The sequence below is a fragment of the Postia placenta genome (assembly GCF_002117355.1).
Source record: "Postia placenta MAD-698-R-SB12 unplaced genomic scaffold POSPLAscaffold_26, whole genome shotgun sequence".
NCBI classification, from domain to species: domain Eukaryota; kingdom Fungi; phylum Basidiomycota; class Agaricomycetes; order Polyporales; family Adustoporiaceae; genus Rhodonia; species Rhodonia placenta.
In genome coordinates, this window is record NW_020169857.1 from 18,337 (window position 1) to 39,946 (window position 21,610).

Below are 21,610 nucleotides of genomic sequence, written 5' to 3' on the forward strand. Positions count from 1 at the left end.
TACAACGGACGGAACATGCCTAGAAGGCGAAACCGCCCCGCCGGCTGCTGCCCCCGAACGATGAGTACGGGCTCCCGTCACCGAATCCGCCGCCACCGAACCCGCTACCCCCATGGAATTGCGCGAAGAGTTCGGAGAGGTCCATCGGGCTCATGCCACCCATACCACCCATACCACCCATACCACCCATGCCTGACCCCATGCCGTCCTCATCCTCGCCCATGTCGTAGCGTTCTCTTCGCGCTGGGTCGGACAGGACAGAGTGCGCCTCGACCACGAGTTTGAACTTCTCCTCGTCGCCGCCCTAGAACAAGGCGTCAACAATCAGTGAATACGATCGCTGCGATGAGATGTACCTTGTCTGGATGATGCTTCAAACTTTCTCTCCGGTACGCCTTCTTGATCTCGTGCTCAGTGCACTCTCTTGAGACCCCTGTATAATCGCATCATCAGCGCCAGGGCCTAAGCATCACCAACGATAGACGCCATACCAAGGATTTTGTAGTAGTCCTTTGACTTGCTGCGCTTGAGCGCCGCCTCCGCCTTCTTGAGCTCGCCGCGTAGTGCACGCACGTCCGCGTCGTTGCCCTCGAACTCGGCCTGCTCGATTGCAGCCTTGAAGTCTGCGATCGCGGTATCGTATTTTTCAAGATGCAGGTGAATGCGCGCGCGAGTGCGTAATGCTTTGAACGACCCTGGATTAAGCTGCAAGGACTCTTCCGTGTCCGCAAGAGCGTCCTGGTGCCGCTCAAGCTGTAGTGTTAAGTGGTGTGAGTACGCGTGACATTGGCGAGGCCTGGAACACTCGCCTTGACGAGAGTGGTAGCGCGGTTGGAAAGCAGCAGGGCACGCATCTGACCGCCCTTGCCTTCTTCTTCCGCGTTGCCAATTCGCTTGTTTAGGTCTGACTGAGCAGCTGCGCTCGTCGTAGATTCGGTGCGAGCTACGCACCTCGAGAGCCTCGCCATATTTGTTTGCAGCCTCCTGCAACCGACTCGCCTTGAACGCCGTATTTCCCTCGTCTTTCAAGCGCTCGACGTCCTTCACGCGTTTTCGCAACCGCTGTGCGGCTTCGTGTCCGGGATCTAGCCGAAGAGCGGACGCCGCGTGTGCTGCCGCTTGCGCTGTCTTGGCAGTGAGGAAGAGGATCAGGCCTCGCAGCGCGAGGACGTCCGGAGAGTTGGGCTCTAACCGCAATGCATCGCTACACGGCTCGGGGCGTCAGGGGAGCCGGTTTCTGTAGAGCAAAGAGAGGCGCACCTTGCGGCGATGCCTGCAGCATCCCAATTTCCCCGCGCAACCTCGAGTTGCACACGATTGAGCCGCCACTGAATCGGGATGTCGCCGCCTTCCGTCTCGATCGCCTGCACGCACTTGTCGAGTGCAAGGCGTGCCATGCCCCAGTCCTTGCGGCTGCGAGCGCCCTCGAAATTGCGCAGGTGGGCCTCAAGCTCGAGGACCTTCTTCTGCAGCTGCAAAGCCGCGGCGTTCCTGTTATCGAGGGCGAGCACGGTTCGGAGGGTAGAGAGCGCAGGTGCTGTAGAGCCTGTGGAGAGTTGGCAGCGGGCGAGGCGAATGAGCGTTTTGGGAGAGGGCACGGCGGACTGAAGGTTGGCGGCCTGCTGGCAATCGGTGAGAGCAGGCTTGAAGCGTTTGAGGGCCATGTACGCCGCTGCTCTGTTGGTGAGGTAGGTTGGTTCCGTCGGGTCCATCTCTAACGGACGCCACTGGGGTCAGACTTCAATGGTGATGCACTGTGAGCAGACACACACCAATCGCGCGAGTATATGCCTCAACAGCATCGTTAAATCTGCCAGCCTTGAAGGCGGCATTTCCCTCCTCTTTGACTTTTTCAGCGCCATCTGGTTCTGGAGGTTCGTCTGCTGGTGAAGCGGACTGAGAGGGAACCTCGGGTGTAGGTGATTGTTCGCTCTCGAGCGGGCTCTCGTAGCTATGCGTCATAAAAGGTTTATCGACAGGGTTACATTTTGGTGGTGCTGGTTGACATACTCGTCGCTCCCCGCTAGCCCGCTCGTTGCAGCCGCGGCCTTGGCGTGCTGTTTCTTCCTTGCTGCTGCCGTCTTTTTCTTTGTCATGGCGACTGATGTATTTTGTATTCGAATAAGTGGTGTGCAAGCACAGCGCGTGGCCGCAACAAGGGGCAGAGCAGACGACTGGAGAGCGCACGCGCACTCGCACTCGGACGTCCAGCGACGGCGCCGCCACTGCATCTCCTTACGTAAGCGATCTGCTGGTGCCTCACTGATAATCCTTTGTATCACACCATGTTATATATAATCAGTTACAACTTACAGAGACTAGACATAGGCAGAGACAGGTCCAAACACTGCCAGAATTTTTGGCGTGAAATCATGGCGGAATCGCTCGACTGCACGGTGCGGACACAGGGGCGGATGCAAGATGAGATGCCCGACATTGCATCGACATTCACAGCATGCTGCAGGAGGAAAGCTCCCGCGCACTTCCGCGATCTTCAGCGCACAATCCCATCCCAGCAGCTCTGCCTCCTTTGGCTCCAGTGAGCTTTCCCGTCGCGCAATGCCGACCAGCCCGGGAATGAACCAACGTGGAATGTGGTAGGTCATGGCTAGAGACACCTTGAACACAGGGTCCAGGCGCATAACCGAAAGCCGCTTGATCGCAACTTTACGCAGGTCGGTGAATCCCCACATCTCGCAGAGTCTCAGCACAGCCACCCATTCGTCGACCGCCAAGCTTTCGCGTAAAGGGAAACGTCTGGGCCGGTACGTCTCAGACAAGAGATCCTCTTCAAGGCTTGTGAGTGCGTACCGCGGAAACATTGCTTTCAAGAATGCTGCAAAGTTAGTCTTTGCAACTCCCTCAAGGTAGAGCGGGGTTCCATCGCTCGCTCCGTCGGCTGAACACCCCTCTGAGACAGGGAGGGTGAACATCTGACGGAACAGCTCCGATCCGTTCTCGAGGTGGGCTTTTGGCACCTTATATAGCGTGTCCTCGACCTAATGGCCATGTTCTGGGTTACGCAGCGCGTCGTATGGTTGCATGTATAGGTGCTTACCCTCAGAATGATATCCTCGAGGTAGAACGTACGATCTCTTTGACAGTCGGTCATACTTTGCTGTATAATCTCACTGAGCTAGTATAGTGGACAGCGATAGCGAGAGGGATGGTGCCCACTCTTATCGGACCATCCAGTAGCTCTACTCTTATAGACTTCGGGCCGTTGCCGAAGAAGTAGCTGCGCAGAAGCGATATGTTAGGTTGTGATCTCTCCGTAGAAGGCATGCTAAACCTTGCCTACGAGTACGGCGCAGCATCAGTGCCATATCATCACGCAAAACGGTCTATTTCCCCACTGACATTAGACAGGGACGCGTGAATCACAGTGATGTGAACACATGTCTTGTGGCGTGCTAGCGAGTGCGGTCGTTGTGCACGTTGCAGCGCGTTGGTTCTCAAGTGCGTTACCTTGGTGTGAATATCTAATCATTCTTATTCCGGATAGTAGAGAACGACTCCCTATCGGCGATCGTTTTGCATCTAGCGAGACCGACCTCCAGTTGTGGCTATCCGGATATTCAGAAAAACTACCAGCACATTGATAATGGTGATACAGCTACGTTCGCTACTCAGGCATCGACACAGGTCTCCTGGAACAGGGATGGTACATTATGGCGGAGCTTCAATCTGTGGCTGCCTGCTCGTTATTGCCTGTGTCCGGGGCACGTCGCTTCCTCACGACGACATACGAGTCCGCATGGTCGGGCGCCGCGAGCGCTTCGATATCCCCGGCTACAAGACCCTCTCTTTCGGGCTGCTTCTTCTTGCGTTCTGCGCGGATCTCCAATACACGATGATTAGAAGGACGCATTGTGCGGACTCCTGAAAGCCAGGCGCACCATAAGAAGGTCGTGGCTGATCAGACCGTGTCCGCCCACAGGCCCGTAATAACTCGTCGCGGCGAGCGAGCCGATAATGCAGGTGCCCGCAAGGATCGACAGGTAGAAGCGGTACTGCGAGTACCAGCGCGGCGCTGCGATATGGATATCAGCACTCATAGCGCCCTCAGGACCCACGAGACGTCATACCCCAGCCGGCGTTGGTGGCGCGTAGATCTGCCCACCACATGCAAGTGAAGCCGAGCCACTGCGCAATCAGCGCCTCCACGGGCGGCAGTGCGAGCGTGGACCAGCCGAACACGACGGGCGCGGCCCCCAGGAAGAGGCGGGAATACCTACGTGTTGAGACCTCTGGTCAGCGCTTGCATATAGCATGTGTCATACAAGGCAGGCGCACCCTTTGTATCCACCGTAGCCCGCGAACTCGAAGCCCCAGTGAAGCGCGCCGAGGAACGAGAGTATGACCGCGCCGTAAGTCATCTGGATGTTCAGCGCGTGATCGAGCATCGTGATCGCGACGCCGGGGTCAATTCGGGAGGCGAGATCTATTGATAGTGCATCGGTGAGTTGCGCGTTGTAACGTGTGCAGAGCATGCAGGACGCACCCATAGTCGCCGTACCGGCTTGTTGGGCCATGTATATGGTCGCTGCTGCCGTCCCGATGTATGGGAGGCCGCCCGCGAGACCGAAAGCAATGTACTGGGGAGGGACGGCGTGCGCGACAGCATTCGTGATACCAAGCTGCATAGACGTCGTACTGACTATTGCGGTATCGAACTGGCCTCGACATGACTCACAAATGTGTCTCTCTTTGCTTCTGGTGCAACTGCGTCCTGAAACCAGTTCGCGCCCGCAATCGCCTTGGCGAGATCAGTCGTAGAATTGCCCATTTCTTCGCGGATGTTTTGGGCAGCCTGCTTGAATGTTTGCGAGCCAGGCTTGTTTGACACAGAGCTCGCCGCGCCGCGCACGAGGAGTCGTCCATGAGGCACGCGAGTGGCGGAACCTACAAGTGGGAGCAAGACTGGTCGCGTTGGCCCTCCCGTGAAGGTCAGTCGAGCATGATCAGTAGAAAAGGAACGCCTGAAGACAGAGCTCGTGCGCTGGGCGGTCTGAGGCAGACGAAACATGGTACAATTAGGCAAGTACTGGAAGGTGGGGAATGGCGCACGAGATGTGCAATACTATATGAATGCGTCTCCTGCCGCCGTGCGTCCATTGTGAACCTCATGCCCCCCTAAATGGGTCTCGTACAGTAAGCCGCAGTGATCGAAGGTGGAGAATGCGCCTGGGCCTTATTCATGGTCTTCCCAGCTGTAGGCCGCCGGAGTGGTCGCCTGCGGTCTGACAGAGGTCTCATGCCAGGGTTCGCGCCCCTCTCCGTGCACGTGCTGACGGAGGCACATCTTCGTGTGGACAAACTCACCAAGTTCTCGAGCTTCCACCCGGGGCCCGTCGATCAGGCATGCGGGAAAAGCTCTGTGAGCGCATCTTGTTACAGAAAAGAGCGCCCGGAAATGTGGGCGAGATCATCCGTGTTTATCTTGCTCGAACTTATTCTGCTCCACCGATGCCGTGACTACTGCTTCTCCGTGCAATTCAATAGGCCTGCTGATCGACCGCCTTTTCTGGATTCCCACGAATTATAGATGAAGGTACAAACCCTCGGACCAGGCCGATTATAGTTACAACCACATAGGAGCCACTTACTGTATGTATGTTTACAGCGCCAATGCCATCTTCCTGCAAGTCTTGATCTCGCTTCACTGCAGCCTGCAATCCTCTACGTCCCGATCATTCCGATGGCGCTCGTAGTTGAAATCGTCGTCATTGTCATCTGAGTCCCGATCTTCGTCCTTCGAGCCATCTAGTAGCTCGGTCACTTGCTCGCGTGAGAAGTCCGCCATGTTTGAAACGACACGTCAGGACGGCTCATCCGACAAAAGGACGCGCTTACCGTTACCAGTCACTGGCAAGATACCACAGACCTGGCGTGAGTGAGCCGCGCTAAGACCCAGCTTCTGACCGGCCAACTCAGAGCACAGACCGCCAGGCCCCGCGGACCCCATGTAGCCGTCATTGTCGTCTTCCGCCTCCTCATTGTCCCAGGCGACATTGAAACTGATGCCAATGCTTGCCAGCATCAGTAGCGCCATCTCGCGCAACCCGACGCCCCCGCCCAGTGTCACATCCATGCTGCTAGGGGCTGCGCCGAAAGGCACATCGTGCGCCGCTCGAAGTTCGCTCACAGTGATCGCAGAGCGACTGTCGATATCCAGGTTGTTACTGTTGTACGCACATGGGGACGGAGTGGGATGCGCATTGACACGGGATGCGAGCGCGTAGTCGTAATCGACTCCGTGTATGCGCGTGCGGTGATGGAAGTGAAAGCGCACGTCGACGGAACCGGGAGTAGCAGGTGAGCGGATGCGTGCAAGTACGGAGACATCTGAGACCTGACGCTATGGTAAGTGTTGAGTCACGCGCGAGTGCTGGTGATGCGTACATTTCCCCAACCGTCATCAGGAGCGCTGCAAGACAGCACACTTATGCCATCCGCGATCCGCTTCCAGATATCTCCCGAAAGCGTCACGCCAGCCTCTTCTGCAGTACCGCTCGCCGTGCCTGCAGCATCTTTTATGGCGTTGCGAAGCTGCGACAGGAATGGATCCGTATCATGTCCAACTAGACTATCCATAATTGCCTGCATTCGTTGTTTTGTGACTTGGCAGTGTGTGGTGTATGCGTCCCAATCGGGGGACTCGACGGGAGCGATAAACCCGGAGAGAACATCACCACGCTGCCCCGCATCGGATGGGAGGTTTACGGGAGTATTGTGGGTCGCGTGCTTCCATGTGTGCGTCCTCATATTAACATTCATGTATGTTTGGACGTCCCAGGCAGGTAGCAGGACGACGTCTGGGAGCGCATATAGTCACCCAGAAGGCGTACGAACGCATACAATGACTTACCGGCAGGGTCTTTCTTCCTGAAATTCTCTATGCTCATGAAAACGTGACCTAGATTATCGATGTCTCCTGTAGGCCTCTTATGCGCGCAGAGGTGTCAGAACTTCACACTTCAAACATGAAGTCGCAAAAGAATTACAGGCTGAGAAAGGACACGGAGACTGAGATATGCCGCAACATGAAGCTACGCTTGTGATAGCGCTGAGGCAGAAACACAGGTCGAGAAATGATACTGAGAAAAGGATGAGGAACAGGAGACCTACCCAGGGGGTTTCAGAGAGCTTCATGTCCTGAGACGAGCAGAGAGCAGATACTTGGGCGTAAGGAGGAAACGTTGCGTGGTCACTGAGGCCGAGGGCTTGAGGAATGGTGTCAGAAAGGAGAAAGAAAGAAGTTCATCCAACGCCTTTTATGTGTGCTCGGGAAAGTCCGCGGAGAGTGACAGGGAAGAAAGGCTGGGATGTGTGCTCAGACTCTGTCTTGGTCTTCCGCATGCTCGACAAAACCGTGCATAACGAATCACTCCTCTGAACGGTCACGACGCGTTGAGGAGCGCGTCGTGCGCGACGCCGGATGGCGGCTGCAGTTACGGTCACGTGGGGCGTGGCGGCGGGAGCACCGAATCCGGCAGGCTGCGTCTGTGCGTGCTGACCTCGACGCTGACTGCGACGATGAAGACTGCCCTGACGCTGACTGCGACAATGAGGGCTGCCCTGTGTCTGCTCCCCCTCCTTTCCCTTCCCGCTGCTCTCGCAATCCCCGCCCCTGATCAAACAGTCCTTGGCGACGTACCTTATGGCGATCTTGCCGGTCAGGTCGTCGACTCGGTCAAGCATGCCGTTCACGATGCCGTTGAGATCTCCAAGAGTAAGGCCTCCAAATGGTATGATGCACTTGGGAGATTGCACGTAGAGCAGCACGGTATCAACTGTAAGTAGGCCGTGTATTCTTAGGCTGCGTCGTGGCTCATATTCTCGTGCGCAGACGAGCTCGTGTCGAACCCCGTCTTCGATCAATACCAGCTTAGGGTCACCGAGCCCGACCTATGCGACCCTTCTGTTAAGCAATACTCTGGATACTTGGATATTGCGGAGGACAAACATCTCTTCTTCTGGTGTGTATGCGCATTTCCTACCCCCCACCCCCTATGATTCAACGTCACTAGGTTCTTCGAGGCTCGTGTCAATCCCGAAGAGGCCCCTCTCCTCCTCTGGCTCAACGGTGGCCCTGGATGCTCTTCCTCTACAGGTCTCCTATTTGAGCTCGGTCCCTGCTCGGTCTCTGACAACGGCGCCAACGTCACGTACAACCCTTACTCCTGGAACACTCATGCCAACGTCATCTTCCTCGACCAGCCCGTTGACGTCGGTTTCTCCTACGCTGACGACGGTACCTCCGTCAATACCAGTCCTGTCGCCGGCAAGGACGTCTACGCTTTCCTCGAGCTCTTCCTCGGCCGCTTCAACAAGTATGCCTCCGCCTCATTCCACATCGCTGCCGAAAGCTATGGCGGTACCTACGCGCCGAACATTGCATCTGTCATCCATGCTGAGAACCAACTCCTGGCGCGTGCGCAAGCACAGAACAAAGCCGCGCCGGGTCTCCTCCATATCAACCTCGCTTCCATCATGCTCGGTAACGGGCTCACGAACCCATACATCCAGATGGCGAGCGTGCCCGACTGGGCCTGCGACGGACCGTACCCCGTCTTTGACGACCCGAGCGGCCCCGAGTGCGAGGCGCTACGCACCAAGGTCCCGACGTGCCAGCGGCTTCTACAAAGTTGTTATAACTTTGAGTCACGTCTGACGTGCGTGCCTGCGCTGCTCTACTGCAACAGCCAGATCATGGGTCCTCTCGTTCGTGAGTGATGCATGGCTCTGTGATCTTGCGCTCCCTGACCATGACCATTAGAGCTGGGCCTCAACCCGTACGACGTGCGCCGCAAGTGCGATCGCAGCAAGGATGGCGACCTGTGCTATCCACAGATGAACTGGATCGAGACGTGGATGAACACACCTGCAACGAAACGTGCGCTGGGTGTGAACCCCTCGCGTGAGTTCGCAAGCTGCAACATGGAGGTCAACCAGGCCTTTGCGCTACAAGGTGACGGCGCACACAACAGCGCGAAGCTTCTTCCCGCGCTCGTTGAGGACGGCGTGCGTCTCCTTGTGTACGCAGGCAACGCGGACATGATGTGTAACTTCATAGTACGTCTCGAGTTAGTCGGACACAGTACGATCACTAATGAGCTCAAGCGCAGGGTAACGAGCGCTGGGTTGAGGAGCTCGAAACGCGCTTCCAGAAGGAGTTCGCTGCGAGGAAAGGCGTGCCGTGGACGACGTCGGAGACGGGCAACATCGCGGGTCTTGTACGCAGCGCAGGCGGCGGTGGTCATACTGCAGGTAACGTGACGTTTGTGCAGGTATACGAAGCCGGGTATGTCCTTTGCCCTCTTGCCTTCAGACCTAGATGTTGATCTTTCTGTCGTATAGCCACATGGTCCCGTACGACCAGCCCGAGGCCGGTTTGGTACGTTTCGCTTGTCATGAGAGACATCGAGCAATGGTTCTGATACTATCTATAGGATCTTGTAACACGCTGGCTCTTCGACCTCCCTATTTCTGTGGGTGTTTCTGAGGGAATTGGTGGGCGATGAGAGCAGTGTTTGATGCCCGCTAGACGATATTCTCACGAGTGATCTATCTTATGGAACGAATTAGAATACAGTCTCCTGTGGGAACGAGTACGCCGAGTCGTGGCGAATTTGCGCTTCAAGATCTCGCCGAGAGCAAGGTTGCCGTGTTTCGACTGAGCGTGGGTACTCGGGCGGCGTCTTCTGTGCATCTCAGATGTTAAGCGATGCTCCCCGTTCCCGAGACCCCGTCGCGCCGCCTCACGTGCACACGGCGGCATTTGCTGATGTGTTCGCGAGTCGCGACGTGACTTAACATACTTCTTGCCCCACCGACGGCGACGAGGAAGACCATGGCTGACATAGATGCAGAGTTGAAAGCAGCCTTCACAGTCATGACCTCAGCAACTCATGTTGTCCTGGATGCAATGTTTACTACGCCTAAGGACCGACAGGAGGATGCTGCAGTAAGTGTGGCTTGGATTGGTGTGTTTCAACGATGCCTGACGACCGCGTCCAGCAAGCTTTGGACATGGTTATGCGCGGTCTCCGCTTTCTCGGACAGGCCGCAGATATCAATCTCGAGGAGCATAGAATCTGGCCTCTGGCGATGGCGACGGCAAGATGGGCGGATGAGGAGGGTTGGAGTAGAGATAACTTTACATGGCGGTGGTCGAAGGAAGGCCCACTGAGGGTAAGTACGGATATGCGGTCTCACGGTGACGGTTTCGCTGACTGCAGGTGGTGGTGTAGGCGGTACCGTGCACACGGTGCAAGAAGAAGAATCAGCTGTGCCGGGAGTATATGAGGCAGGGGAAGAAAAGAGGCGGGCGCATCACGTCGGCATGTGTGCACTGCCACCTCATGAAGGTGAAGTGTGGTAAGTGGCCTGGTGTATATCATGATAAGAGGATGGGGTCTCATCACTTGCTGACGAGGTCAGTGACGACAATAGAAGATTCTATGACGCAGGATTTGCCGTCGTTGCCGTCTGCAGGGCCATCGCAAGCACGAGGGAAGACCTCGGCGGCGAAGATGGTGGGGCCCAAGACGGCGAAGGCACGGAGCTCGGTAAAGTTAAGGAGAAAGACTAAGGCAGCGCATGCGGAGCCGTCCGCCAAGGTGCTGACGTTGGGTACGTCGTCGTCGTCGGCTGTTGTGGTGCCGCGCATGCTCGACCGGAAGTGTGACGCCTGACAATGTCGCATTGAAGTGCATGATGGAGCTGCAGGTGCAGATGGCACAGAGACTGGACCCTGGCTGGAATAATGTGAATGCCTACTATGTATAGACCTCTTGCTGCCCTAATAAGATCCACCACAATGTCATCGCAATCGTGTGATTCAAATCTTATGTGGCGCGACCGGGGTGCAGCGCGTGTAGCCTTGGTCTCCAAGGCATCCTCGCCATCTGCTCTGCTATGCGCCTCATACTCATCTCGCTGTTGCAATCCCTCGCTCTGCTCCATATACCTGCGCTATTCGCTGTTCGCCATTGCCAGCCCTGTACGTTTACGAGTCTTGCATCTGCGTAGCAGCAACGTCTGCTCCCCGTTTACTGCATCTCTTTAATGCATTTCCCTACACCTGCTCTCATCTCACGTGCTGCACGCATAGGTGAGCTTGACGTCTGCATCCCTGACCTAGATAAGCTGTCGTGTGTTCTTTACCCACGCCCGAGTGGCAGATCTTCAATATAAGGTGCTCCCGACCCTCATGGTGAACCGATATACCAGAGCGATTGTTCTACTGTGGTCGGACTTCTCTTCATAAATGGCATTAGCGGTTGGACATAGCGCCCTCTGTTAGTGAAGCAACTGATGTTGTTTTGCCGACATGCCCCTCGAGACATTCCTTGGCGCCTTCATTGCGTCTCCGCGTTACAGGTCGACGTTTGGTACCCAGAGGCCGTAATCATCATGAACAATCGAGTAAGCTGATTTCTCTAGCTGAAGAGTCTCCAGGCGCATATCCACTTTCGACATCCGTGGGCTTACGCCGGCTCGAGCAGCGAAGGACTGCGAGCCTTGTGGTCGCCCTCCTCGAGAACGCCGTCAACCTGACCTCTCTGTCCGTCTTGAGGACGTCTCAACTGCTGGTGTGAGTTCTTCGTGCTGGTCCTACGATAGCCACTCTGTCCCGCCTGCGCCGATTGCATCTGTCTCCGCAGAACTCTCAAAAGTCGCTAGACGCCCTCAAAACTCTTCGCAGCAGACTCACAAATCTGGACCTTGTGGTACTCAGTAGTGCGACTCGCTGAGTCGACCTCCTATCGAGGCTGGCTGCCCAGCGGATGATCAAGAGCGTGCGTCTGGCGCAGCTTGCCCATCTGTTTGAAGATTTATTGAGCGCCGATTGTACATGGCTTCTGTGGATGAGCTGCTTCTCAACTACTAGATCTCGATGTACATTGTCCTCTATGTATTTTACAACGTCGATATGTTGCGGCCCGACTCGCTCTGGACTACCCTCTGCGCTCATTGACATTCGAGAGGCCTACCTGCCCCGTGAACCATCCTCGTTTGCCGGCAATCCTTGGCCTCTGCTGGCGCAGGCAGCTCGCTTCTCCACAGATTTTGTTACGTGCGGGCATGTTGCGCGTTATACAGCCGTGAGCCTCAGCCTGCGAATAATTAGCACAGTCGATCCGACCCCTGCGTTTTGTGGCGAGCTGGCGTCAATGGCGCCCAGGCTGCGGGGCTTTGACATCACGCTGTACGCGATGCAGCCGGACGACATCCCTGCGATGCCGGAGTGTTTCATGGTGAGTCTGTAGGCGCGCTTCATGTGCTAACGTGGCGCTGACCGCTAGCTGCGCGATAGGCAGGAGCAAGTACCTCCGGCCCTCGCATCATGCCTCTCGCTGTGACACGTCGCGTTTCAGGTATGCATACACGCACCGAACAGGCTATGCGGATCCTTCAGTTACAGACTCGACTACGCAAAGCCTGACATAGCGACATTCAGGTTTTGCGATAACCTGCACGTCGGCCATTACAGGCGGCATCCCTTGCGTACGCGTGCACATGATGGATCTCGACTGGCCACGTTGTCCTTTGGCAGACGAATTGCAGCCTGACCAACAGCGGTGGCAGGAAAGTGTGGAACCTGGCCAGGAGCGGGCTACCTGGGCTGTTGCGATTGCGCATGGTCTCTCCCTACTTTTGCATAAGCCTGATCTCGTTAACAGGGACATGCAATGCCACGTTCTCATACATGGCACGGGCAGAATAAGTAGACCTTTCAATGGCATCTGGTCGTCTGTTACATCATACTCGGCTTGGAATGGCAAGCGCAATGAAATCTCAGTAGCTCAGGTATGGATACCTCGCGGATAATTGCAAGCCCCCCTATTGCAGCATGTGTGCTCTACACGCCTCTTCATAATACGCCTCACCTGTCCAGATACTAGTATGGGATGGGATTCAAAGCCGAAGGCATAGCTGGTGAAAGATGCCACAGTCGAAGCGTTTATACGACTTCTTGGAGGTGAAACCAGAGAGAGAATAAAGGCATACACAACAGTCCTGGTTCATATCATGTAATGTGTAGTGATGTTCACAATCAGGCTTTGATGTCCAAGCCCGCCGAACCCTGCTTGGCTGAAGCGCATATAGCTCAACACAAGTCCTCGAAAGACCTCCAAGAGGCCACAGAGCCTAGTATGCAGGCCCAGTGGTCAAAAGTGCGGCCCAAAGTAGTGCTTTGTGCCCGAGGCGAGCCCTGAACAACACTAGTAATGTGAGTCATTTCCTTCGGACCGATTGACAGTCTGACCTCGCCATGCCATGCCATGATTGCTCTAGAGTGAATAGAAATATATGCTATAGCATTTTGCGTCGAGCTGACGTCTTTGATGCACACTAGATGTCGTGTTTTGGATTTCCGACCAGAAGGTTAGAAAGCATGAGCACAGATGCATTGAAGCACTTACCCAGCGTATTGGTGCCTCGTGTCGTCTATGATGACCAGGATCAGTAAAGGTTTGAACACGGGGAACTCGGATGCTTAGGCGCGTGCCCCACAGCCGAACGGCCGTTTGCCGCCCGCCTCCGCGCCGTCGTCTCCCCGCGCCGTGCGCAACGACGTGCGCACGCACGCACGCGCTCTCGCGCGCGCTACCCGGAACGCGCCGGCACGCCGGAAACGACGTGCGCGACGGTTTGCTTCCGCCGCCGCCGTGTCCGGGGGCCAGCGTCGCGGGGCGCACGGCACAGGGCGGCACGCGCGGGCGGGCGCCTAACGCGTGAGCTCACGTGCGTGTCCCGGGACACGCTGACTAAGCGCGCGAGCTTTCCCACCCGCGAGCCGCCCGTGTCCCGCGACAGGAAAGCAAGCGCGCTCTCGAGTCAGCACCAACCCTTCGTCCTCCTGATTGCGAGCAAAGCGAGCATATCGACATAGGGGTGAGCGCGAGCCCTTGCTTTCGCCGGGGACAAACAAAGCCAAAGAGTCCGCTACAAGCGCCCGAGCACTTTTCGCACTTGCAGCATTAAGTACGCTGTAAGTCGTTCAATAGTGCAACAATTCTCATGATTTGAGTCTCAAATAGATCGAAACGTCTTCCTCTATGTTTCTATGTATCAATATTGGTGAGTTTCGATGGTTCTGTGGCACTGTCATGGCGGCGAGGAGAACCAACTGTGTGTCACGTGCACCGCTCAAGCGCCTAGCAGTCATGCAGTAAGTAATTGTCTTGAGCAGTATCCTTTGTGGCATGCAAATTACCTTGAATTTATCAGGAACCGGGAATGAAGCGAAGTGCTTCGGTTCTGATCAGGACAAAGTCGGAGTCTAACGAGGTTGTGGTCATGCAGCCTTGGTCAGAGAACTGAATGCTTCGCGAGCCGCTGCATATCGATGACAAATACTGCTGATAGCTGAGCTGTTACATTTGTCACGGCCGCAGGCAAGAATATGACGCGTTACCAGAAGAGATATCGATAAAGCTTCGCATCCCTGCGTGAAAGGCGGTCAGTCCACTTGCTACTCCTTGCTGTTCTCACACTCACCAGTTGAACACCGCTATGGCTCTCCCTCTCACAGGCAAAGTCGCAGTCGTCACAGGCTCATCACGTGGGATCGGAGCAGCCATTGCGCGCAAACTCGCCGCTGACGGCGCAAATGTTCTCATAAATTACGCGTCGGACGCGGCTTCCGCGGCGTCAGTCGTCGACTCAATAAACAGCGCGTCCGCATCAGGGTCGGGGAGAGCGATCGCGGTGCAGGCGGATGTAGGATCCACGGAGGGCTCCAAGCGGTTGCTTGACGAGGCAATCCGTGCATTCAGCCGGCTAGACATTTTGGTGCTGAACGCAGCGACTATGGGTTACGGTACGCTCGCGGACATAACCGAGGACGCGTACGAGAAGCACTTCAATCTGAATGTGAAGGCACCCCTCTTCACAATCAAAGCGGCTGCACCATTGATGACAGAAGGTCAGTTCGCGATCAAATTCCCCCTCACGCACATCTCATGCAAGCGTTCCCTTCAGGCGGACGAGTGATCCTCTTTAGCACTTCGCTCACGCGCAACTCTATGGTGCCCGCCAATTATCTCCTCTACGTCAGCACAAAGGGCGCAGTCGACCAGATGACGCGTGTTCTTGCGAAGGACCTCGGTGCCAGAGGCATCACGGTGAACACTATCTCACCTGGTCCAATCGATACGGACATGTTTCGCGCAGGAAAGAGCGAGGATTTGATTCAGTTCTTCGCAAACGGGCACCCTCAGAAGCGTATTGGGGTACCCGACGAGGTTAGCCCGATCGTCGCGTTCCTTGCGAGTCCACAGGCAAGTTGGGTGAACGGCCAAAACATCATGGTGAACGGAGTAAGTGTATCTAGCTTGCTGCCGTTCGTAAGCCTGATCTGACATCCACATTTCTAGGGCTTCACTGTGTAGCAGCCTGGCTGACGAGCATCTAATGCGGAGTGTTGATTCGCGAACACATCAGATGGCATGTTATCTTTAAAAGTAGACAGACTGTCCATGAAATGGATCTAGTTGGTTGTAGACTCTTACCCCAGTGGCCGACCACTGTGCCTGGTAGGCAAGCAAACAACACGTACATAATGCGCTGACGCACAGTAGCGTCGTTTGCGTTATCAGTTTGTCTCGTGATAATTCGTAGCAGAAGCTGCAGGAACCTCAAGAGTCTGCTCTCAAGTCGTCTGTGGCGTCACAGACAGCCCGCAGACTCAGTAGCCGATTGAGGGAACACGGATCGACGCTCTGCGGCAACATCAGCGCTATTTGCCTCACTAGCGGTTTCTTTCGGATCTGAGTTATGATGTATGAATTATTATCTCCCGCTGAACTCACCTATTCTTTGATGGCGCCTGCAACATTCACAATGCGGCTAGCAACAGATACGAAAGTCTATTCTCATCTGTGCTGTAATGGTTCTCTCAACCAGTTATTCTAGCCCCAGTCTAGCGACGCAGCGGATGGCAGTCCTGAGGGAACTGGGTCACAATAATCGTCTGCCATTGTAAGCTCAGCTCCAACTCAAAACCTCGTTAGAGCTGCTCTCTGGGTTATGCCACATCCATTGTGGGACTTCAAAGCAGCTAAGACGAGTCAAGCACGTGTCTCCAGGTTACGTGAACTGGAACGACCACTGTGGGACACAATCGAGGAACTGGAGGAAGAGGCCACATTCCAAGAACAATGACGATGGGAGCTCAAAGCAAGCTCGTCAATTCTCCAAGCATTTTTGGTCAACATGGACGTAGATACATCACGCACGATTGGAAATCGAAAGAGCTCGAGTCATTGTTTTGCGCCTGAATAGTCGACGAGAAGCATCTTGACCTTACTCGGGCAGAGTTTGCCACCCAGTTACTAGCATGATTGCTTACTTAGGGAGGTCGGCTTCGGATTCACGATGCGTAGACTTTCACCTCAGCATGGGATGAAATCAATGGCCATAGATGAGAAGGTTTCTGCTTCATATCGATTAGGCCGCGGAATTACCCTGTCTCTTCAAGATTCTTCTAAATTGTTCGCTAGGTGGTCATGAGCCGTATCGTCTAGGTGCGCACAAGTCCGTACGATTTCACGCCCAGATAAATTGTTATCGCAAGCGAATTTCGCGTGGTAGACAAAATAGTAAGGAGGACCTGATAATGTCTGCACTGCGCCACACTTACATATAAGTACAGTATCCTCGAAGTTGCGGATTCTTGATGAATGCAGCTAAAACATCCGAACCTCAGCGGCCACCGGATAATTGAATAATTACTCACAATGACCTGCATTATGTCCTTGCCCACTCGTTGTTCCGGGAAATAGCGTCAATGGTTACCGGCACGAGGCAGCTCTTTGGGCTTCCGCTGCGATGCCTACATTTTCTACTTCGGTTCTGCACTGTCCCACCAGTGTCAATCGTATACCCGCACGCACTTTGGTCTATATAACCTACCACTATCATCAAACTCATGCATATCCATGAACGTCGACTGGGATGTCACTCAGCAGGCGTAACAGGGCGCACCAGCACCGATGCAGATTGACTGCACTGGCACCCCCACATCCTCACCCTCGACTCTGCACTGGGCCCCACTGTGTTAATTGCACACCCTCACATACTTGTTATCAACTCACCTTTATCCCTGTAACTCTTATTCCAATCTCCATCTCGGCATCCGACTACAATCATGGAACCGATGGACGTCGACTGGGATGCCGCTCAGGAAGCACGCCGTGAGCCAATGCAGATCGGCTGCATTGGCAGCTTTAAGTACGACGTCTCCATGGACTGAAGTACACAAGATTATACGGCCAACGATGGTTGCACAGTAAGCGACATCCAACCATGATACCGTATCATCCTGGGCACTCACCGACGCACAATCCAGGCGACCAAATCCGACACCGACGCTATCCTTTCCCCGTGCACGGCCATTATCAACGTCGTCGGCCTTCTTTCCCCACACGGATATGGCCCAATAGCAGATGCAGCAAATGAGGGCTTTCCAGTCATGGTGGTTTGAGACGGTGTCTGCAGCTGGCACACCTGGCAGCGTATGTCCTTCCATTGGTCGTAGCGAGAGTTTTCAAAGTATTGACTTATTTAACATAGGCCGCCACGCAAGATTGTATCTCTGGAGGCACAGTGTTGAACCTGTTTGAACAGAACATCTTTCAGCTCGACCTTAGAAACACGCAGGGGTACAATCCACCTGGACCTCTGTAAATACAAGCTTTTCAAGTAGCAAATCGTGCTGGTCAAATAAATTTCAGAAAATAATCGGGAATCGATGCGTAATAGACCATTCAGAGATCATGAAAGTTGATCATAGCTATGTAATTGCGTCAAGAAACAGACGCTTTCCCATCATCGGACTGTGTTTGAGCGGCGAGCGGCACCACAGTATCTTGCCTTGATGGCAGAGGTACCTGGGCTGCCCAGAAAGTCAACCACTTGAGATGAAAAGAAAATTCTTCAAGGTTAGGTGGGTGGATGATGGCGAGAGGAAGCGGTGAAATTGATCGATCGAGTGCGCTTGCAGGCTATGCCGATCGAATGACCTGGTGGAATTAGTGCAACGATTCTACTATCTAGACGGATGCTTTACAGATATGTTGCTTGAATTGATATTGCCCAAGAAAGGCCACGAGAAAGGCCACGTCATTTACCTCATAAAGGTACTCGGACAACCTAGAGACGTCAAGCCGTAAAGGGTGACCAGCGATCCTTCAAGATCATAGTCGCCTAACCAACGAAATAATCAGCAAAGTTTTCCCAGCCACCCCCAATGACTTCATCGAGATCGCGGGCGTGAAGCAGAACATATTGTCTTTCTGGAGGACAAACTCGGCCAGTAATGCAGAGAAAGAGCAGGAGAGATATTATTCATTTGTGGCTATCCGATTCCTTTCGACGTCATCCGAGAGTCCAATCGAGGTATTTCTACAGGAAAAGACACGAAGCGATACAAGCTCGTCGAAATGTCACTGGCAACAGTGTGGACAGCGATATTGACGTATATGTTGCAGAAAGAAGTCAGATATCTCTGCATCCACGTCTGCCAGTGTCCACATATTTATGAAATCGACTCATAGCGAGGTGTGTGGCGGTGCCTTTTTGCTAAGTGCTGGTATTGCCATTTCGTAACCGTCTCAGATACACCCAAGACCCCGAAGCTGCGATGCATTTTGGTTGCTTACGTCTGTCAGGGCTACACCCGCGAATGCCTCAAGCCTATCTTCACGGCTAACATGGAGGCTGACCTCATCACAGTCCAGTCTGGCGATCATACTATGGAGATAGACTGAAGTCCCTATTTCATTAAAGTCCATATTGAGATAACATTAGTACGCTCGCTCTTGACTTGTCCCGTTACCACTTCATCCTATTCTTGCACCACAACGTAGTTAGCTGCCGGCACGCGTCAGTCACACTCAATCTCACCAAAGTAATAATGCTGAAGAACAAAGAGCACGACGTACCAGGGAATAGCCCTACGTTCCCATGCTGGTCTTTGCCCTGCCACCAGTCCTCCGACGCGGCCTCGATCTCCACGATCCGGTCGCCCTCGCGGAACGATAGTTCGTTGTCCTCGCCCGCATCGTAACTAGTCGCGCGTATGCAATCAGTGCCTGCAACCAGAGATAAGGAAAGAAAGCAGCGTACTCGTATAGTGCGATTGCGGTGACGCCTGCAGCGGCCTCTGGTTCGGGCTCCGGCTCTGGTTCGGGCACATGCTGAACCGCCACCGGGGCGGGAGGCTGCACGAAGTCTCCTGTCAGTAGAGTCAATAACAATTTGAAAAGACGGCGCATACCGGCGGCGGGGGCGGAGGAGGCGGGGGCGGGGGTGGAGACGCCGGTGGTGCTTCGGACTCCTCTGGCTGCTCAATGGCTTCGACATAGTTCGCTGATACCCTAATTAGCTTATTGTGCAGACGCATACACGACTGGTGAGCCTCACCTGGAAACAGCCCGCTCTTCGCTCCACCGTCGCCGACACCAGACCACCAACCCTCGTCGACCTGCTCGATCTGCTCGATGAGTTCACCTTCCACAAGGCTCATCTCGTTATCCTCTTGGGCCTGCAACCGGGGATGTCCCGTCAGCGTACCATCTGGCGCATACCAACCGAGCAGACGGCACTTGCCTCGTAGTCAAATTGCACGATCGCACAGAGACCTTCCCCGCGCGGGTACGCCTGCGAGGTGTGTGCTGGCTCTGACTCTGGCTCCGGTTCTGGCTCCGGCTCCTCCACGTACACAGGTGCAGCGGGAGGAGGAGGCGGAGGTGGAGGAGGCTGTCGTATCATCCCTCATCAGTATGTATGCTGCAATCAAGTGAGCGCAACTCACAGGCGGAGGTGGAGCAGCCTCTTCGGGCTCGGGCTCCGGTTCTGGTTCTGCTGCGAGCGGCGGAGGCGGCGGAGGCGGTGGGGGAGGGGGTGAAGGCGCGGAGGGTACTGCCGCGCGCATTGTAGCTGGCGGTGCGGGTGGATGCGGGGGCTGGGTATGCTGTCAGTGAGGTATGGCTTAGCGAAGATGGACGATGCATACCGCATATTCCTCCTCCTCTTCGGGCTCTGCAGGAGCAACAGGCGGTCGAGGCGGTAGAGATCTGAAAGCTGGTGCTGGTGCAGACGGTGGCGCCTGGAATGATGCTGCACGACTCTTCGACTCTTCTTCTTCGGCTCGTTTCTTCGCCAGAGCCTCACGATCCCTCCATGTCAGCTTCGTACCTGCTATAATGCAATCATCAGCTAGGAATCTGGATAAATACTAGTATCTGGTACACATACCAGTTGGCTGTGACCTCGGTTGTGTGGCCTTGGCCTGCACTTGCGCCTCCCTAGCTGCGAACGGGTTCACGAGCTTCTTTGGCTGCAGCTTGATCGGCGTGTATGCGGTACCGACTGGCCCAATCCTGTCATCCTCCTCAGGCTTGGGCGGAGTCGCCGCAGTGGGAGCTATGTAAGGTGCGGTTGGGACGCTACGAGGGGGCTGCGTGATGTCAAACGACTGAAGCTAGTGTGAAGGTTATTGCACAACCTACCAGAGGTACGGCCTGAGCTGCACGGGTAACAACAGGCGGCCGGTTCGCGGAGGGCGGAGCTGGCGGTAACGCGGGCTGTGAATCTTCCGGCCACGCGTCCACTGGTGCCCTGTTAGCTATGGGCGCCCTGCCGAGCCCAGGCGCAGGAGAGGGCGCGAGTGGAACGGAGCGCGGCGTGCTTGGGGTGATTGGCTTCGTAGCGGGGGCGGCGGTAGCGGCGTTGCGGATCGCGCCGATGTCGACCTTGCCAATTGGGGTGTAGGATGTACCTACGGGAGCGATAGGCTCAAATTTACGCGCGGTCTCCTTGTGTACGGAATACTTTGCGCCAGATGCAGCTTCCACACGGGACATGATAAGGGAAGGGGTTACATCCGACTGGTGCACTTCAGTCTGCTGGGCGCAGGAACAAACAGAGTGAACGTACCTCGTTGCGCGCACTGATGACGACATGTGCACCACGGAGGAAGTTGGCAACTGCGCTTGAATGTGTGTGGAACAGACCCTTCCTAGCGACCGGAACGCCATCACCGCACCAATCAATTTGAACGAACTTGGGCAACTCGCTCTGCATGCGTGTTACAGCTCAGTTCCTGCGCCATATACCAAGATTCAAGGTACATGACATACATTCTGGTCCTTGACACGTGCAAATGCATATTGCATTCTGCCGCACACCTACGCTGTCAACACTTGGTAGAGGATACGAGCCACGACTAACATACCGCCCGTCAGAGAACTCCTCCTGCAACTCGTCCAAGCCGCCATCGCCAGTCGCCTGGACCTTCAGGTCGTTGGTACCCTTGTCATACGTGAATATGGCCCAGTCGATATCCCTGCCATTGAGGACATCCTGGTACGCTTGCGTCAATTCTCTGCGCGAGAGGTTGATTTGCAGAGACATCGAAGAGACAAGGAGTGCTCTCTTGAAGGTGTAGCTTGGACAGGTATCGAGACAGAATTGTGAGTGTGGCCAGTAGGTGGTAAGTAAACGGATCCGGCAGAGGCTATGATGCATTGCATTCCCACGCTTAATACATTGACAGTCCCTTCCATGCGTCGTCTACATAAAGCCGCGAGCC

General features: G+C 55.0%; 10 protein-coding genes across 10 annotated transcripts; 5 read left to right on the forward strand and 5 right to left on the reverse strand.

The window, feature by feature from the left end:
• Window positions 1-19: 19 nt before the first annotated feature.
• On the reverse strand, window positions 20-1,983 carry POSPLADRAFT_1160807 (hypothetical protein; the record flags this gene model as incomplete). Its single annotated transcript, XM_024487600.1, has 7 exons — window positions 20-304; window positions 357-433; window positions 492-747; window positions 804-893; window positions 952-1,204; window positions 1,261-1,712; window positions 1,756-1,983. Coding segments are annotated over 7 exons (1,641 nt in total), but the record flags the coding sequence as incomplete, so codon positions are not given.
• Window positions 1,984-2,318: 335 nt separating this feature from the next.
• On the reverse strand, window positions 2,319-3,112 carry POSPLADRAFT_1160851 (hypothetical protein; the record flags this gene model as incomplete). The annotated part of the gene is made up of 3 exons (XM_024487603.1): window positions 2,319-2,736; window positions 2,779-2,999; window positions 3,059-3,112. The coding sequence occupies 3 exons, from the start codon at window positions 3,110-3,112 to the stop codon at window positions 2,319-2,321; spliced, it is 693 nt and encodes a 230-aa protein (XP_024332950.1).
• A 467-nt stretch (window positions 3,113-3,579) lies between these two features.
• On the reverse strand, window positions 3,580-5,038 carry POSPLADRAFT_1175410 (hypothetical protein). The gene is made up of 6 exons (XM_024488351.1): window positions 4,697-5,038; window positions 4,505-4,640; window positions 4,297-4,444; window positions 4,089-4,234; window positions 3,900-4,033; window positions 3,580-3,841 (listed from the first exon to the last, which is right to left on the reverse strand). Exons 1-6 carry the CDS (start codon window positions 5,027-5,029, stop codon window positions 3,683-3,685), a joined length of 1,056 nt encoding a protein of 351 aa, XP_024332951.1. The 5' UTR covers window positions 5,030-5,038; the 3' UTR covers window positions 3,580-3,682.
• A 684-nt stretch (window positions 5,039-5,722) lies between these two features.
• POSPLADRAFT_1042040 (hypothetical protein) lies at window positions 5,723-6,623 on the reverse strand (the record flags this gene model as incomplete). The annotated part of the gene is made up of 3 exons (XM_024478021.1): window positions 5,723-5,968; window positions 6,041-6,361; window positions 6,419-6,623. Coding segments are annotated over 2 exons (285 nt in total), but the record flags the coding sequence as incomplete, so codon positions are not given.
• A 946-nt stretch (window positions 6,624-7,569) lies between these two features.
• On the forward strand, window positions 7,570-9,527 carry POSPLADRAFT_1050876 (hypothetical protein; the record flags this gene model as incomplete). The annotated part of the gene is made up of 7 exons (XM_024480090.1): window positions 7,570-7,798; window positions 7,853-7,982; window positions 8,034-8,731; window positions 8,783-9,078; window positions 9,132-9,307; window positions 9,364-9,400; window positions 9,456-9,527. The coding sequence occupies 7 exons, from the start codon at window positions 7,570-7,572 to the stop codon at window positions 9,525-9,527; spliced, it is 1,638 nt and encodes a 545-aa protein (XP_024332953.1).
• Window positions 9,528-9,858: 331 nt separating this feature from the next.
• POSPLADRAFT_1068213 (hypothetical protein) lies at window positions 9,859-10,851 on the forward strand. The gene is made up of 4 exons (XM_024482280.1): window positions 9,859-9,970; window positions 10,024-10,197; window positions 10,257-10,383; window positions 10,447-10,851. Exons 1-4 carry the CDS (start codon window positions 9,899-9,901, stop codon window positions 10,698-10,700), a joined length of 627 nt encoding a protein of 208 aa, XP_024332954.1. The 5' UTR covers window positions 9,859-9,898; the 3' UTR covers window positions 10,701-10,851.
• A 72-nt stretch (window positions 10,852-10,923) lies between these two features.
• POSPLADRAFT_1037646 (hypothetical protein) lies at window positions 10,924-12,952 on the forward strand (the record flags this gene model as incomplete). Its single annotated transcript, XM_024477246.1, has 7 exons — window positions 10,924-11,008; window positions 11,452-11,602; window positions 11,632-11,738; window positions 12,112-12,266; window positions 12,326-12,386; window positions 12,503-12,819; window positions 12,908-12,952. The coding sequence occupies 7 exons, from the start codon at window positions 10,924-10,926 to the stop codon at window positions 12,950-12,952; spliced, it is 921 nt and encodes a 306-aa protein (XP_024332955.1).
• Window positions 12,953-14,495: 1,543 nt separating this feature from the next.
• POSPLADRAFT_1042044 (hypothetical protein) lies at window positions 14,496-15,874 on the forward strand. Its single transcript, XM_024478022.1, has 4 exons — window positions 14,496-14,941; window positions 14,998-15,335; window positions 15,393-15,550; window positions 15,580-15,874. Exons 1-3 carry the CDS (start codon window positions 14,530-14,532, stop codon window positions 15,405-15,407), a joined length of 765 nt encoding a protein of 254 aa, XP_024332956.1. The 5' UTR covers window positions 14,496-14,529; the 3' UTR covers window positions 15,408-15,550; window positions 15,580-15,874.
• A 1,290-nt stretch (window positions 15,875-17,164) lies between these two features.
• Window positions 17,165-17,703, forward strand: POSPLADRAFT_1050880 (hypothetical protein; the record flags this gene model as incomplete). The annotated part of the gene is made up of 3 exons (XM_024480091.1): window positions 17,165-17,254; window positions 17,366-17,485; window positions 17,590-17,703. 3 exons carry the CDS (start codon window positions 17,165-17,167, stop codon window positions 17,701-17,703), a joined length of 324 nt encoding a protein of 107 aa, XP_024332957.1.
• Window positions 17,704-18,772: 1,069 nt separating this feature from the next.
• Window positions 18,773-21,432, reverse strand: POSPLADRAFT_1186852 (hypothetical protein; the record flags this gene model as incomplete). Its single annotated transcript, XM_024489247.1, has 13 exons — window positions 18,773-18,888; window positions 18,960-19,084; window positions 19,144-19,238; window positions 19,295-19,386; window positions 19,441-19,561; window positions 19,591-19,776; window positions 19,832-19,981; window positions 20,033-20,217; window positions 20,275-20,500; window positions 20,529-20,906; window positions 20,956-21,096; window positions 21,159-21,195; window positions 21,254-21,432. The coding sequence occupies 13 exons, from the start codon at window positions 21,430-21,432 to the stop codon at window positions 18,863-18,865; spliced, it is 1,941 nt and encodes a 646-aa protein (XP_024332958.1). The 3' UTR covers window positions 18,773-18,862.
• Window positions 21,433-21,610: the final 178 nt, after the last annotated feature.